We start from the raw sequence: 17,540 nt of genomic DNA, 5'->3' as shown, positions 1-17,540 counted from the left end.
TATCTGTTCAGGATCTTGAATTGAAATGAGGTGAGGATTATTTCTAACACCCATTTTACAAATGAAAAAAAAAAAACACAACCAGAAGGATAGAGAGGTTAAATATATTTTTGCGGGGTACACAGCTAGTAATTGTTACAGCTGGGCTTCAGTCCCACTGACTAGTGTAGAGATTGTGTTCTGAAAATGATAACACTTCACACTAGCATTGGACTCTTAACAGTACCTGGCACCTGCAAATACAAAATAAATATCAGCTAATTCTATTAGCAGCAAGGAGGATGTGCCTCTGGCTTTAGTGCTTTTGCCCACCTAGCTTGCATTTTTTTTGATTATACTTCTGAAGAGCTGAAACTCTCTGTTATGAGACTGAACTTAGGCTTGTTACAGAAGTAAATTTGTATTAATGTTAACTTAGAAGGTCAGTTCTAACCTTAGACTTCTATAAATTCTGGCAAAATTCTAGTAGGAAGTCTTCCCCCTCTTTTCTTTTTCTACACCTTCTCTCTCCTTCTAACTGGCATTTCATAAATATATTTACTGACTCCCACACCTAAATTCAAATATTAAAAGCAAAGCCTTACTCTCTTGCACCAAAAATAAAACCCAAAACTACCATTCACTCTTTTAAACTAGAATTCTAATCCTAGAGATGATGTATTAACTCTGTCGAAACATGAACAAAACTGTCCTGGCCCTCAGTATCCTCTCTGGAGAAGGTCAGAACACAGTTGTGGCCACAAAAATTGCCACTGAGCTCTGATATAAATAGCAGTGAATTGACCATGCAAAAAACGGAGGACTGAAGGGTCAATGAAAGCTAATTATAACTTGAGGGTCTTGCCTGGATTGTGGGAGAGCAGGGTCAGAAGCCTTGCAAAGCTGACATTTTACTCCCAGATGAGTCTACTTTTGGGAAACTATTTATTTATGGACGTGCATAGAGCCTAGGAATTAGAGGTGGATGCCAGAGGGAGCCTTGTAAGAGCTTACGGCTGTCCTGTAACCGGAAGTCAATCTGCCATTCTCCTCTTATCCTCTGGTTCCTGGTTTGTGATTTTTCACTGTAGCAAGTATTCTGCTTCTTCCCCGTCACAGAAAATATGGCTTTTCTTATCTGTAAGGTGTCTCAATTTAGTGGAAAATAGAATTGAGTCCACTGCCCACTCCCTGTTCCAAGACTGTTTTTTCTCAAAATAGGAAAGATATAATGTGTAGGCTGGGTGGCTAGAATTAGGTTGAATCAGTACGAAACAGGGAGATTTGTTTGCTTCAGAAGAAAATCTCCCACTGCCTTGCCTGGCTGCAGAATCCAGGACAAATATCAAGACTTGGAGCTACAGAAATCAAATCATCCTGAGTGGATTATTATAATGATGACCCTCTCCATGGATTGCCACATGCCCTTTTAACAAAGCCTTTTGTGGCCAAACTGGCATTTCTAGTTAAGATTTTGAAACCATTATATTTAATGCCTTCTCATTGATTAGGTCAAAAAAGAAAGAAATCGACTTTCCTATGGAGATAGGCAAATCTTTTCTTTCTTTCTCTGTTTTTATAATGAACTGAAATACAAAGCCATCTTGTTCTCTAGATATCCAGAGAAAATTAATCACCTCAAAAGAGAGAAGGAGAAAGTTGGAAGTACAAAATGACATGTCTGAGTTTTTCTGTGACTCCAAAATACCCACTCGGGTAAAGATACCACCAGATTTATTGTTATCCAGCCTTTGGGTTCTTATTTCTGATCTACCTATTGGGTAATAAAGGATTCATTTTATTTTGATTGTTTCAGAATATCACAGAGCAACAGAGAAAATGTGGATCACTCCAACTCTAGCACAAGGTCGGGGAGGAAAAAAATCAGAGAGTTTGGAATTTCTAAGTGCTCGTGTTTGAGAAATGGGGAGCATCACAAACTAACAGCAGAGGTGGACCTTTTTTACTGAGTGATGGAACAGCACTCGTCAAATGCAAATAACAATTGTACATAGAAGGTAACTTCTTTCTCTGTCCCCACATCTCTCCATCTGAAACTTCATTCTTCCGTTAAAAAAGAACTGTGTTCTGAATGTTAACGTTCTGCCTTGTGCCCTTAACTTAATGGATATTCTCAAAACTGACAGCTTTTTCTTCATGCGGGAAGAAGAAATAATTCTGAATTAAGGACACCAAAATAGGTTAAGGATACATTATGTCAGAGGCTGTAGATTGTTAACAAGCAAAGGAAGCACACAGCATGGAATATAATACAATTAAGGGCACCTGGGTAAGATTGCCAGCCATTTCATCCCAATGACTTCACCTGTTTTTTTTTTTTTTTTTTTTTTTTTTTTTTTTTCTGTTACGGCAGCACTTTTATTTTTCCTTACACAATGACGTGTTGCTGGGGCCTAATGTTCTCACATAACAGTAGAAAACCAAAATTTGTTGTCATCTCTTTAAAGAATTGAGAATTGCGTACAAAAAAACCTTACATAAATTAAAAGGATGAATACATTTACAGGTGTAAATGCAAACCGCTTCCAACTCAAGGCAAGTAACAGCCCACGGTGTTCTGGCAGAAAACGTCAGCTAAGAAAACTGGGTCCTATGGCTTGGACTTTCCAACCCTGACAGACTGGCAGGGCAGAAACTGGTTCAGGAGCCCTTGCCAGCCTCTAGAGAAATCCCAGAACACTCAAGCCCTGACACATGAATACCCTGCACAGATCGGAGACTGCTGGCCACGCAGACTCACCAAGCCACAGACTTGTCTTCCACAAGCACGTTCTGACCTCAGCCACGAAACGACCAAGCCACATGTACTAAAGGTTGAACTCAAAGATATGTACAGGGTATTAAACAAACACCAAGGGGAACAGTTAACTTGAATACACGGTCAAAATCAGCAACAAGTTCTACAATCCAGTGCTGATATCAGATACAAGCTTCAAGGACAATTTCTTTTCGAAGGCTTATTCCAGTTTCATGAGGCTAGCATGAGGTGTATGCATTTGCCAAGGGCAAATTTATACTTCTGAATTAACCCATGCAGCAAATGCTACGCATCTGCTCAGTCCATTTAGAAGCATTTGCGATGGACGATGGAGGGGCCCGACTCGTCGTACTCCTGCTTGCTAATCCACATCTGCTGGAAGGTGGACAGTGAGGCCAAGATGGAGCCACCGATCCACACTGAGTACTTGCGCTCTGGGGGTGCGATGATCTTGATCTTCATGGTGCTGGGAGCCAGGGCGGTGATCTCCTTCTGCATCCTGTCGGCAATGCCTGGGTACATGGTGGTGCCACCAGACAGCACCGTGTTGGCATACAGGTCTTTGCGGATGTCCACGTCACACTTCATGATGGAGTTGAAGGTGGTCTCATGGATGCCACAAGATTCCATGCCCAGGAAAGACGGCTGGAACAGCGCCTCCGGACACCGGAACCGCTCATTGCCGATGGTGATGACCTGGCCATCAGGCAGCTCGTAGCTCTTCTCCAGGGAAGAGGACGATGCGGCGGTGGCCATCTCCTGCTCGAAGTCCAGGGCGACGTAGCACAGCTTCTCCTTGATGTCGCGCACAATTTCCCGCTCGGCCGTGGTGGTGAAGCTGTAGCCACGCTCGGTGAGGATCTTCATGAGGTAGTCAGTCAGGTCCCGGCCAGCCAGGTCCAGACGCAGGATGGCGTGGGGGAGGGCGTAGCCCTCGTAGATGGGCACCGTGTGGGTGACCCCGTCGCCAGAGTCCATGACAATACCAGTGGTGCGCCCAGAGGCGTAGAGGGACAGCACGGCCTGGATGGCCACGTACATGGCCGGGGTGTTGAAGGTCTCAAACATAATCTGAGTCATCTTCTCTCTGTTGGCCTTAGGGTTCAGAGGGGCCTCGGTCAGCAGCACCGGGTGCTCCTCTGGGGCCACGCGCAGCTCATTGTAGAAAGTATGGTGCCAGATTTTCTCCATGTCGTCCCAGTTGGTGACAATGCCATGCTCAATAGGGTACTTCAGGGTCAAGATGCCGCGCTTGCTTTGGGCCTCGTCACCCACGTAGGAGTCCTTCTGGCCCATGCCCACCATCACGCCCTGGTGTCGGGGGCGCCCGACGATGGAGGGAAACACGGCTCGGGGTGCATCGTCCCCAGCAAAGCCAGCTTTGCACATGCCGGAGCCATTGTCAATGACGAGCGCGGCGATCTCTTCTTCCATTGCGACCGGCGGAGGACTAAGACAGTTGAGCGGCAGAAGAACAAGGTGCGCGAGCTGGCGGCGGCGACTGAGACCGACTTCACCTGTTGATGCCAGAGGTGGCCCTTTCCAGTCTGTCTAACATTTTACAGAGCCCAGGTGTTTTTCTAATTTCTGAGTGATCTGCAATTATCAAGTGTAGTAGATGCTGTGGCACCCTGCCTGGATCCCTTACCCGGCCCATCACTCCCTTCTCCAGTTGCTGTGAGTGTAGACTTCTAATGACCCACAGCTGTCCCCTTTTCTAGAGAATTGCGTGTGGCAGCTGCATTTCCCAGGAGGTCATGCTCCTCACTCCAATTAAGGGCAGCCAATGACTGATGAATGTGCGGCTACAAATGGCTCCCTTACGTTGAAGGAGAGGGCCAAAATTAATTTTGTGGTGTGATCCCATGGATCAGGTCAAGACTAGCCTTTGTACAGGACCACATCCTTGTTGAGCTCTTTCCTCTCTCCTCTCCCGCTTTGCACCCCACTCTGCTGGCTTTCTCTGAAGAGCACAGCTTCACTAAACCTTGTGTACCAGAACTACTGTCTGAGGCTCTGATTCTAGTGTGCCCAGAACTAAGAGACTGAGTTTGCTTATATATCTTTCTTAATGGATTCAATAACATAATATCATTGTTAACTAGAATTCCCTTGAAAAATAATAGACTATTCTCTCTGAGTTGCTGAGATCTTTTCTTCAATAAGAAAAGTTCTTTCAGTTCAGCAGTGTTCTCTGGGTAGCCTTTATCCATCAGCTTACATGGAAAGATCATGGTTGACAAAGGATCAAAGTCACAAAGGTTGAAAATTTGAACCCTGTGACTGATTCCTACTTGCCTCTTTCTCATTTTGTTAGTTTGTCTAGTATTCAACACTATTTACAGAACTCCTCTTAAAAGCTTGGCTTTTCAAGTTAGAACAATGTTCTGCCACAATAGGAATAATTACGATGGCCTTAGTATATGGTAGTCATCTGGGTGGCAAAATAAAAGATTTTTGCTTGGAATCAAATAGTCCATTCAAGTCTGAAATGATATGTATTTTCTGGGCCCTCTGTAATTAGAAATGTGATTGTATAAATGTCTGAAAATCTGTTCTGGTTTTAAAGAAATTGGCCTACAGCCTGTTCTAATCCGGACACAAAATTCGCAGAATTTGAAGGTCTCCTTGTATCACTACCAGCTAGTGGTATGAGGGTGGGCTGATTCAGCAATTGGAAGAACGGTGATTCCAGCTGACAGGTGCAGTCCTCCAGGAAATGTCAGGTTGACCCTGCTGCTTAGAAGAGCAGAACAGAGAGGTGATGGCAAAGGATACAGGGAATGGAAATATTTTAAAGGCATTATTATTTCTATTGGGTGGGGCAAGGATACATGATTGCACAGTGGAAGAGTTGGAATCCTTCACTCATTTGACAACTGTGCTTTGTATCAAACATAACGTCCAAACATGTTGACTGATGCACTGAATTGGGTGTTACTGATTCTCAATACTATATTTTGCTCTAAACAAATCGGTTTTTTGTTTCTACCATGTTATTGCTTATTTATAATCAACATCTTCTATCCTAAAACATTTCTAAAGCAAGCAGGTTCGTGCTGTTTCTATTTAGACATTTGATGTTCATTTGGGTCCAGTGTCTTCATGTTTACAAGAGATTTTTGCTGGATTTGTAGGATGTAAAGTTTTTACCATTTGATCTTTGAATGGGATGCATCCATTAGAAGGTCAGTGCTGAAAAGTCAGGAAATTGCTTTTAATTTTATGTAATTTTGGTTTATTTGTAAAATTCACAGAATTTCACACCCTAAGATTGTTTTCCTGGGATTCTGTTTCAAAAAAGCCACTGGATCTTAAGGAAAGATGAACTCATTTTGTTACTGTTGTTGAATTTCCAAACAAAAGGGCTTAAGACTTGGAATTTGCCATTTATTACTGAGAAAGTAGAGGTAACTATTCTAGTTGCTAATGTCCTTGTTCAATATCCTTTCCCTGCCTGCCACAGGATTGTCATCCCACTTTAAAGGGTTAGATCACAGAAGAGGCATCTCTCAAAGTTAGGTACTTCCTATCCCCTTTGATAGGAGGAAAGCAATACTTGGTGAGTCAAAAGAAAAATACATCAGAAAATCTGAATTGTTCTATTCTCTTTCCCATGTCCATAATGCATTTTATAACTGTCTTTATCGAAATGGAAACATATGTCGAATTTTTAAAAACAAGAATGGTGGCACTGACAGTATGCTTTTCTTTAAGGTTTCTTACCAAGCAATAACTGGAAATATAAAAATTAACTTCAGATTTTATATTTCAATATACTATGTTATTGGAATGTTTTGTTCTGTAACATGTATTTGTAAGATTTATTGAAAAGAAATTCAATGGTATTTGCATTTTAAAATCCTGAGGGAGTTAAAATTTTGACCTTGATTAGCTTAAGCATCTCTAATAGTAGTTTCTACAATTAGAATCTGGCAAGGAGAAAAAAAATCAGTGGGTAAGAGGAAGGACACAAGGATATTTTCGTATGCTTATAAATTGGCTATGTCACTGCTTTAAGTTGGTTTAATATGTTGGTTTAAAATTTAGTCTTCTTCTTGTTCTAATTATTTCTTGCCTACTTCTAGAAATAAGCCAAGATTCCTTGAACTAGAACAGAAACTAGAACTTTCTTATTAGCCTCTCTTAGTTGTTTGGCTAGTAATTGTGTGATTAGACTCATAGTTTAAGTCATCAAGGCAGATTAATCACTTGTGAATAATTATTTTTATAGATATGACTGTGGGAAAAACAGACCATTGGTAAAATGGAATCTTTAAAATATAGTTAATCCTTAATTATCCATGTTCATAAAAAAGGAAAAGATCCAAGAGATATTTCAGCAATAACCTGTATATGTTATTGACATGCATTTATATGTTTTTTTGTTGTTTGTTTTGTCTTTTTTTTTTGAGACGGAGTCTCGCTCTGTCGCCCAGGCTGGAGTGCAATGGCCGGATCTCAGCTCACTGCAAGCTCCGCCTCATGGGTTTACGCCATTCTCCTGCCTCAGCCTCCCGAGTAGCTGGGGTGCCACCTCGCCCGGCTAGTTTTTTGTATTTTTTAGTAGAGACGGGGTTTCACAGTGTTAGCCAGGATGGTCTCAATCTTCTGACCTCGTGATCCGCCCGTCTCGGCCTCCCAAAGTGCTGGCATTTATGTGTTTTTAGAGCAGGCTTTCTTCTATAATTAAAATATTTAAGGCTAACCTGAAAATTAGTTTACATTCTCTGAGTTTTTACCGATTAATGACAGTGATGTCATCCAAAAATACTCTGGGTGTTGAAGGTCAGTCAGTCTGGAAAGAACTCTTTTGCTGCAGTTGATTGACTAAGTAAGCAAGCTGCATCTGAATACTTGAGAATTCATTTCAAGCACGAAAAAATGCAACAGAACAACAGCTACCAAAAAAAAAAAAAAAAAGAGAAAGAAAAAAAGTGCAAAAGTCCCCACTGCGTCAGAGGGTCTTTGTATCACAGAGTGGTAATTATTTCATTGCGTATGTAAAATCTTTGTTGTATTAAGTCGTGAAGATTCCTAAACCATGTAATATGAAATGTATATTGAGAAAGGATGAAACTGTATGTTGGAAGATTAGCTGCTTCCTTTCCCCAAGAGTTTTCCTCAGGATCATCCCAAAAATGTGCAGGGCCTCAGGTAAATATTTGTTGTGGGTCCTCTGTCTGTATAAACGATTTGATTTAAAAAGTGTTACAAAGTTTATTCTTCAGAATAATGGGTAAAGTGGAGCTACTTACACACTCGTTTATTGTCCAATCATTGCTTGCAATGATTCCTCATATCAGCCAGTAGATTGGCACTGTATCTTCTGGTTCTCTATTGTCAAATGTGTGGTTCCTGGCTAATTTCATACCTTCCACCATGTGAGAAACAGGTAGCAATGCTGTTATTATTCACAATGCAATGGCTCCTTAGATTCTTTTATACTGAGACAGTATAGATCTTCTTGCCTCTGCAGTTCTCTAATACCATTTATTTAATGCTAGTTCCATCATTACTCATGAGGCTACATCATTCATTATGTCACCCATGACTACTGGTTTCTCATGACCGTCTCAAAGGCTGTTACTATGCTTTGTTGATGATGACCACAAATGCACATTTTATCAAGCATATGCAGGAAAATGTGAATGATAAGTTGTTTTCTGGTCATGTAAAATTTACTGTATAGAATTTTACAGCATGTAAACTTAGGATGCTGTATTTTCCAGTATGTCTTCTCCTGAATGCTTTAGGCAGTGGCCACTGTGTTCCTACAATGTGATCTCTTTTAGTGCTGCTGGACGTTTGCCTTCCACCACTTCTACTATTGGGGAAAATAAGTGAAGAACCTACAGAGGATAAGAAGAGTGGTCCCATTTGCAGAAGAAATGTCCATCTCTTGTCTAGCATGGCTCAAGACCAGCCTGGCACAGTACAACATCAACACATGATGTAAGGCAAGAGAGGAGACGGATCTGAAGAGTCACGGGGTAAAGGAGAGCAAAGATCTTGAAAGCTCTGGGTGCAGATGGTCAAGGCCACCCCATAGCCTGACCCATGGTGTAGAGCCTGTGGAGGAAGTAGAATGACAGCTGTAGGTAGAGGACACCTTGTGCCATCCTGGTTCCTCCATACACTGGAGGTGGCACCGCAGTCTAAAGAGCTATTATACCAGCTCATGTGTGTGGCTCAAGCCCAGGGATTGGCAGAGTCCTGAATTGTTCCGTGTCCCTCCAAAGTCAGGGTCACTGTCACCCTAAGTCAGCATGTCAGCACCATTCCAGAGGCCCAATTTTATCCAATCTTTCACAGTCTCATATAAAAAGTATTATCCTGGACAGCAGTGCCTTTCCTCCTAGAGGTTCTTTGGGAATTTGGTTTACCCCATGCATTAGGCAGAGAATAATTTATTATTATTATTATTATTTTAAGCAACAGGGTCTTGCTCTGTCACCCAGACTGGAATGCAGTGGCACAAACACAGCTCACTGTGTCTTGAACTTTTGGGCTTAAACAATCGTCCTGCCTCAGCCTTGAGAAGCTAGGACTACAGGCACATGCCACCATACCCAGCTAATTTGTAAATTTTTTGTAGAGATGGGACATTGCTATGTTTCCCAGTCTGGTCTCGAACTCCTGGCCTCAAGTGATCCTCTTGCTTTAGTCTCCCAAAATGCTGGGATTATAGGCACGAACTACCATGGCTGGCCCAGGTAGATACTTAGTGAGTGCTCTGTAGAGGAGAAATGGAGACATAGGTCCTGATCTAGTCTGAGACTTCCTGACCAAACAGCAGAGGAGCTGGTCCCAGGCACCAGATGGGGACTTAGAAAATTTCTTGGAAGGCGCTTTAAGGCATGGTGCTCCCTGAGGTGCAGGCCAAGGTCAGGGTTCCTGCTTACCTGGATCAAAGGATGGTACTGGATCTCCTCTCAGCTTCTTTGTTTCGGTTCATCACTAACAATTGCCTCATATGATCTTGAAGTTTGTTCTTAAATTGCTGCCTAGTTACTACTAAGTGCCTTCCTTGATGTCCCAGGAGGCAACCTTCAGAGATGTGCTTTTAGGGTCTCTGCAGCAGAGGTGAGGAAGTTTAAGATTTTGAGAGCAAATTACCACATTCTTCAAGAATTAACATAAATTCATATGCATTAGCATTATATGTAATAGTTCATCTCTACTTCAGAACACTGGACTGATCTCTGAAGAGAAACTTCCAGCTCATGGACTCTTCACACAGAGAAACAGCTCACGGAAATGGGGTCATTATTATTGCTTACTGTGTTTTCATTTAAATTGAGGAAAGCAGAGCGACTTGTCACTTCAGTAGAAAAAAATAGAATATATGAGTTTTGTGGAAGCTTCAGGAGTCACAAGTTATGACTAGCAATGTAAATCTATTTTTTAGTGTCTAGTCCCATTCAAAGAACAATGAAAGGTAGTGGAAGTCTCTTTGTCTTTTTGTGCTTGGAAGAAATCGATATGAAAAATTGGTATTCTAAAGTCATAGATCAAACATTGTAGTTTAGGAATTTTAGAATGACGATAATTAGAAAGAAATACATCTTTTGTGGAAAAAGTAGTACTTTTTATTTCTTTGGTGTTGCTGGGAGAAAAGATGTGGTAATGTTCAGAGGGTGGAGCTTTCTTCCTGCTCTGAAGCACAGATGAACTCCAGACTTTAATTTTAACTTTAATCTGATCCCTTCTGCTTTTCTATTTTCTTTTTCTTATTCTTTATCTTCTTTTTTATGGTGCCATTTCTTCACAGGCAAGGACATACTGTTAAAAGCCTTTTGTGTCTAAAGGGATCACTTCCTTCAGAAGTTGTTATTTAAATTTGCCTTAGCGGAAAATTAGTTGACTCTATTCCAAAATAGAGACTCTTGGAGCACTCGTCTGTTCTAAGAGAAGAAGGTGTTTCAGGTAGAACAATGGGTCTGATGCAAACTCTGTCCATACATTAAAAAGGGAAATAATAAATAATGTGTCTCTGTTTTAGGATTATTCATTGCTGATCTCTTTGCTTATTCTTATGTAACTATTGAAGAAATAAAAAGCTACTCTTATGTGTAATGAATAATGCTGATCCACATTTGTCACTAAGGAAGGAGCTCCAAGCAAGATTAAAAGAGAAAAGCAATTTGATTCCTTTTGTTTAAATTCAAAGAGAAGATACAGAGACACATTTGCTATATATTTTTTTTCCCCTGGAAAGATGGGTAAGAAAACTGTTGACCATGATTATCACTGTGGTGTGGGGTTGGGAGAAGTGGGATAGCAGTAGCTTGTTCATATCCCGTTTAATACCTGTTTGCAGTATTTCAATTTCCTTACTATGTTTCTTTATGTGGTAGGCAACATTCTCAAATGGCTCCCAAGATTTCCTGCCTCCTCAGTGGACATGCCCTGTGTCATCCCAGGTCTGTGACTATGGTGGGTTTTATTCTTGTGATTTAATGATGTTGTGTGGCACCATTGACTTTAAGAGAGATGATCCAAGTGGGCCTGACCCAATCACAGGAATCCTTTAATGGCAGAGAGTTTTCTCCAGTTGGCGGAAGCAGATGATGAGGAAATCAGACCTTTAAAGCATGAGATGGACTGGACTTGCCATTGCTGGCTTGAAAATGGAGGGCACTACACGGTGGGGAATATGGGCAGCCTCTAGGAGTTGAGAGCAGTCTCTAGCTGGCAGCCAGCGAGGGAATGGAGACCCATTCCTGTTACTGCTGGGAACTGAATTCTGCCAACAAGAACAAGCTTTGAAGCAAATTTTCCCAGATCCTCCAGACAAGAACTCAGTCTGACTGACACCTTGATTTCAGTCTTTAGCTACTCTGAGCAGAGCACTCAGATTGGGAAATTTATTATTTTCCAGTTATTTCTTATTTCCCACACTGGATTTCTGACCTACCAAACTGTGGGCTAAAAAATGAGTGTTGTTTAATGTCACTACATTTGTGGTAATTTGTTACACAACAGTAGAAAACTACTATTACACTTTGGGAGGCCGAGACGGGCAGATCACCTGAGGTAAGCAGTTCAAGACCAGCCTGACCAATATGGAGAAACCCGGTCTCTACTAAAAATACAAAATTAGCCAAGCGTGGTGGTGCATGCCTGTAATCCCAGCTACTTGGGGAGCTGAGGCAGGAGAATCGCTTGAACCCGGAGGTTGTGGAAGCTTCAGGAGTCACAAGTTATGACTAGCAATGTAAATATATTTTTTTCGGAGGTTGCAGTGAGCCGAGATCGCACCATTGCACTCTCCAGCCTGGGCAATAAGAGTGAAACTTAGTCTCAAAAAAAAAAAAAAAAGAAGAAAGAAAACTATTAGTTTTCCATAATATTTTAATATAAGAAAATAAACAATTACAGTAGGGATTATCTGGACAGTGAGATTAGGAGTCATTTTTTCCCTATTTAATATTTTTTAAAATAAATAAAAAACCTTAATAAATATAATTAAAAAAAAACAAGGATGAGTTGTTATTGTAAGGAGAATATGCCCTCTTTCAAAGTTGGATATAAAGTTACTATACTAAAGGGAGCCATATTTTCTCATTGATTTCCATTTTATGTTTTCATTTATACATTCCTACCTCATCCTTTAACATTATAAATTAACAATGTGTCTTCATGAGAGAAAATTTCCTTAAAACCAAAAAGCAAACCAATTTGGAAACTTTCAGCAAGAGAGTGACTAAGCAAGCAGTTTATTGAGGGACACTAGGACTATAGGATGGAAAAGGCATGTCTGTTTGCTTTTGCCAGTAAACCCAGCCCCTCTCACAGGTCTTGGCATACTGTCTGTTTCAACACTTATTTGTCAGTTAAAACAAATGAATGTGCTTGTTGTCAATGTTTCATTTTAAAGACTTCATAAGGTTTCTTTCACTTAGGGCTTCTCTTCCACCATTTTGTTTCCTGCTTTAGAGGGAGAAACTCCTATTCCTGTGTGATTGTATCATTAAGTCCAAACAACTTAGCTTCCTGCCAGCTCTATCCTGGATATTTATGGTATCTGCTATGGTCTGAATGTTTATGTCCTCCCTTACTCCGTGCCAAATCCATTTGTTGAAAACAAATCCCTAGTATGATGGTATTAGGGTGGGGGGGCCTTTGGGAGGTGATTAGATGATGGGGGCTCAGTCCTCCTAAACAGGATTAGTGCCTTTATAAAAGATGCCCTAGAGAGCTGCCTTGTCCTTTCCACCATGTGAAGATGCAGTGAGAAAATACTCTCTTTGATCCAGAAACTGGCACTGTCACCAGACACTGAATCTGCTGGTGCCTTGATCTTGGACTTCCCAGCCTCCAGAACTGTGAGAAATATATTTCTGTTGTTTATAATCCATCCAGTTTATAATGTTTTTGTTATGGCAGCCTTAAGCTACAGTAGCTCCATTTAACCATCTTGGGTGACTCTTTTACAAATTATTTGTTTCCTATTGCTTTGCTACTATAAGTTTAAATATTCTATATAGAGGATTCTCAGCACTTTCCCCTTCCTCAAAAGATGGGAAATTTATAGATGGCAGAGATTATTCTTATTCCTCTGTTTTATCTACATAACCAGCACAAGGCCTGGCACATATAGCTGCCCAATAAATGTAATAAATGTTAATAAAACAAAATGAATATCTGTATTGGGGAAATGTTTTTTGAAGATAAAAACGCCCTGCAGTTATTGGAAAATTTGGCCACCTTCTTTTATTTAATCATTTAAAAGTCTAGCTATGAGATAGTTGGGAAGGACATTGTACTCTCATAATAAAAAGAGTGATGGCAGAAAGAAAAAAGAAAACACTAAAGATTGTAGTGAAATTACAGCCAATAGGCATCAGTTTCCCTTTCTCTGGTTGATTTCAGGGGCAATCCCACAAGTTAAGAAACGGCTTTTCTCCATCCATCCTGGCAGGAAGGCCTTCCTTTTATTATGTAGGTATGTAAAATTATTGATTTAAAGTCCCTAGGAAATTTGACTTTTCAAATAAGGCACATTCACTGGAATATGCTGCCTTTCCCTGCAGGCCATTAGGGTCATAGAGACAATTAACGTGCAGTGGACCTAAGAGAACACAGCTAATCCTCGTGCTTCCTTAGATCTTCAAGTGGTTGCCAACATAAAAAGTTTCTCCTTAACAGAGGACATCTTGACCCTTTGTGCTAAATCTGTATCAGTTTTTTTTTTTTTTTCCCCTAACTCAGAGCTCTGAAGGCTCAATTTAGCATCCAAAAAAATTGAGCTGTGTCCTTTCTCTTTTGTACCTCATTACCAACAATAAGGAGTTGAAGAACTGGAGTGTTGGCTGGCAATTTTGTGATGATATATGACAGAGCAGAATACAGCCTTGCTTTTTGTCATCTACAGGGCCTCAGGTTATTGACAAGAGTAGGTATTTTTCAACTGGAACACAGAAATGGGATGGTAACTTCATATGTTCAACTTACCAAGAACACCAATCCCTTTGACACCCAGGGACTGTGCAGGTGGCCAGCAATGTTGATAACAAGGAGTGGTGCTTTTCCGTTAGAGACCATACAACCACCCTCCAACTGATTGACTACTTCTCCTCCTTACACAGCATTAACAGCAATCTTTTCATAAATTTGGAAAGTGGCAAGAGGGAATCTTCTTATAAGTACTGGCAAGAGTGTTTTTGCATTTTATATCCTCCTAAGAAGGCTTCTGTGTTTTTTCCTAAGGCAAATCCAATCCTGTCACTAACTTTATCTTACTGTGTATATGCCTCCAGGAGGGGAAGAAGCACCCAAGAGCCTTCATTTCTGTAGGCCAGGAGTCCGAAATGATGGTCTATGCCTGGGCCACATCCAGCCAGCAGGCATTTACGTTTGGCTTGCATAACATTTAAAATGATTTGAATCAGTTGCCAAAAACTTAAAAGCCAGGAGATTTTCATGTAAAAAGAAATCTAAATTTTGGCTCTTCTTAAAAGAGGCCTATGTTTTCGACTGGAAAGTCATTGGACCCGATTTCTCACACAGCAAGTGGAACTGGGTAGTGATTGCCAGTTTACCACATGCAGCGTGGCTCCTAGAACATACCTTCCCTGTGTGGGAATTAGAAAGAAGCACTGCCACTGCACAGGTGGATTATAAGGGTGCCCCATCGGATAGGACACGGCCCATGTGTAATAGCTTTGCCACAATTGCTGCCATCTCCTTGAGTCAGTTTACTCATGTCTGAGTTTTCAGGCATTTGAATTTGTGACCCCTGCCAAAGCCTTTGGAGGAAGTAGCTGTCTGCAGCATACATCTTGATGGAAGAGGGCTGCTGGCCTAGAGGACTTTCTCTGATTGCTTGCACACAGAGTTGGAGACACCAGCATTTGTTTGACTTACCGCCTGTGTTTTTCTGAGAACACAGCTGGATAATTTTGCAGGAATTATATTCATAGGCCAGGTCTCTGTATCTTCATGATTCACCTTAATTCCTGAACCTCTACAATCCCCCACCCCTGGCCGCATGCTGATTTGCCATTTGTTCCTTTTTTCAGCTTATGAGAGGAAGTGTCCAAGGAGAATATAGCAAGTTCTCTCCTACGACACAGAGATATAACTCCTTTAACTTAAAGAGTTTGAGGCAGACTTCATGAACCATCTTTGAATGAGCTGATTCTAGTATCTATCTCTGTTGACAGCTTGCTCTTATTAAACCCTTCCCCAAAGTGAACGCTGCAGCTACTGACAATGGATGAGGCCAAGGAGCTAAGGAGCCCCTCTGTGGCCTCAGCATACCTGAATAATAGTCACTCTGTGGCTCTCCAAGAACAGTGAAGTTTTTTTTTTTTTCCTTTTTTTCTTTTTCTTTTCTCTCTCTCTCTTTTTTTTTTTTTTTTTTTTTTTAGTACTAGAATGACAATCATCAAAATCATTTACAAAGTGCAGTGTAAGTGATGCTGTATAAGGGGTGGTAAATGAAGTTATTATGCCATTTGAGAGCTTATAAACTGACTTATAATTAAGCAGGGTTGCAGGATAATTAAGTGTCTGTTTTGGCAGTAGCATGGATTTCAGATTGGAATTGAACACTGGCCCTGACACTAGTTATTTGAACCTGGACTAATCACTTAATTCTGTGACCTTTAATAGAAAAGTAGTTAAATTATAACATGATGAGTGAGACCTTAGAGTAGTTAAGAACTCGGGAGTCCTTTCTGCATTCCATCTTACTAGTTGGATTCAGTAAACTTCAAAATTCTCAGGTTCCTACTCTTAAAATGGAGGTAAAAATCGTACCTTCCAAATAGGATTTTATATGACTAAATGAGATAATGCTTGTATCTAACATGTGATTGGTACACAGTATTGCTGGCCATTGGAGTGCTCAGCTGGTATAAAGTATGTTGTCAAAAATATTGGTTTCTTCCCTCTTTCTTGGGTCTCAGTGCTTTGGTGCTAAAAATTTTAGCAAATAGGAGGAACTAAAGGTTGCTCTGCTCAATAAATATTTAACAAATTGCTTTTTACAGTGAAAAGTGTATATATGTATGAAAATCAAGCTGCTTAAAGGTGTGACTTCTTAACTAGGGCAGTTTATGTGGAGAGTTAAAAATAATTTTAGAGTTTCAAATACTGCAGGATAATGTAATGGTTAAAACAAAAATAAGAAAATATCTTTAATAATGCAAGTTACTGCCTGTTCCCTTTAAGAATGAGTTCCTGGCTACAGAAGTCTTTATCTAGACACCCAAATCAAGCAGAATACAAAGGTCACAATGCCAATTTCATCTGAAACTTGTTTTGCAGTGCTTGAGTCTAGGTTTTTAGGAAAAGACTTGTGGTTGCTATGGAACTGTTAATAATGATTGCTGCCTGTGCCTTAATTCTTCATACTCCCAATCTCCAATATAAAATCACTTAGATTTGGGCTCCGGGGCAGTAAACAAACTTTTGAGCAAGAATTAACTGGACTTGGGCATTAGTGTCTTAATGTAGGAAATGACTTTCATTATAACGTTTACTTATACTGGCAGCCAGCCTATGTTGAGGTTTCCTAATAGTGGGCTTAATCGCATGAGTGTCAAACTTTGCTCTTCTGGGTGAGCACTGCTAAAAGCAGAAACATTTTGGGTTTTCATCAGACAATAAATATCAGAAGTCCTTGTTTTGTACGGAACTAGTCTTAGCGAGAGTCTTTTGTTTTCACATATAAAAAGAACCAGTAATTCAGCCACATACTGGATTCCTAAGCAGAAAGAAGAAAATATTCCTGTTGAAATACGTATCTATTTACTTTAAAAAGAAATCTCACAGAAAAATGACTTTATTTTTTGCTATATACCTGTGAGATTCGTGACCCATGTAATAGATGCTTCTTACTCCTGGATTATATTTCTAAGATATGGCTCTCAGTCCTTCTTTTTTTTTTTGAGGCGGAGTCTTCACTCTGTCGCCCAGGCTGGAGTGCAGTGGCACCATCTCGGCTCACTGCAAGCTCCGCCTCCCGGGTTCGCGCCATTCTCCTGCCTCAGTCTCCCGAGTAGCTGGGACTACAGGCGCCCACCACCTCGCCCGGCTAATTTTTTGTATTTTAGTAGAGACGGGGTTTCACCGTGTTAGCCAGGATGGTCTCGATCTTATGTATGACAAATCTTTGGGGAAAACTAATCCAGTTCTTGAGCTCCAGGCATAGAAAGTTAGGAATGAGTTGTTGGATAGGTGGGGAGAAGACATATCTAATTTGGGGATGTTGCTGCCTCACCAGTATGCAAATAACTCAAAAATAATACAGAATAAATCGCTTCAATTT

The 17,540-nt window shown here is 40.7% G+C and overlaps 1 protein-coding gene and 1 long non-coding RNA gene across 2 annotated transcripts in view; one reads left to right on the top strand and one right to left on the bottom strand.

Annotated features, from left to right (window-relative positions):
• Positions 1-8,845, top strand: part of LOC126932602 (uncharacterized) — a 39,290-nt gene extending 30,445 nt beyond the window's left edge. Inside the window, exons 4-6 of the long non-coding RNA XR_007718244.1 lie at positions 1,796-1,997; positions 6,225-6,320; positions 8,554-8,845. This is a non-coding gene — a long non-coding RNA (uncharacterized LOC126932602). The remainder of the gene's footprint in view (positions 1-1,795; positions 1,998-6,224; positions 6,321-8,553) is intronic.
• Positions 2,344-4,271, bottom strand: LOC126932601 (actin, cytoplasmic 2). The gene has a single exon (XM_050751622.1). It carries the CDS (start codon positions 4,190-4,192, stop codon positions 3,065-3,067), a length of 1,128 nt encoding a protein of 375 aa, XP_050607579.1. The 5' UTR covers positions 4,193-4,271; the 3' UTR covers positions 2,344-3,064.
• Positions 8,846-17,540: the final 8,695 nt, after the last annotated feature.

This window comes from Macaca thibetana, chromosome 12 (assembly GCF_024542745.1).
Source record: "Macaca thibetana thibetana isolate TM-01 chromosome 12, ASM2454274v1, whole genome shotgun sequence".
Lineage (NCBI taxonomy): Eukaryota > Metazoa > Chordata > Mammalia > Primates > Cercopithecidae > Macaca > Macaca thibetana.
The sequence above is the reverse complement of the archived record's forward strand: the minus strand, read 5'-3'. Positions and strand labels throughout refer to the sequence as shown.

Coding starts and splice junctions, on each gene's coding strand:
- LOC126932601 (XM_050751622.1), bottom strand. CDS start 4,192: ATGGAAGAAGAGATCGCCGCGCTCGTCATTGACAATGGCTCCGGCATG.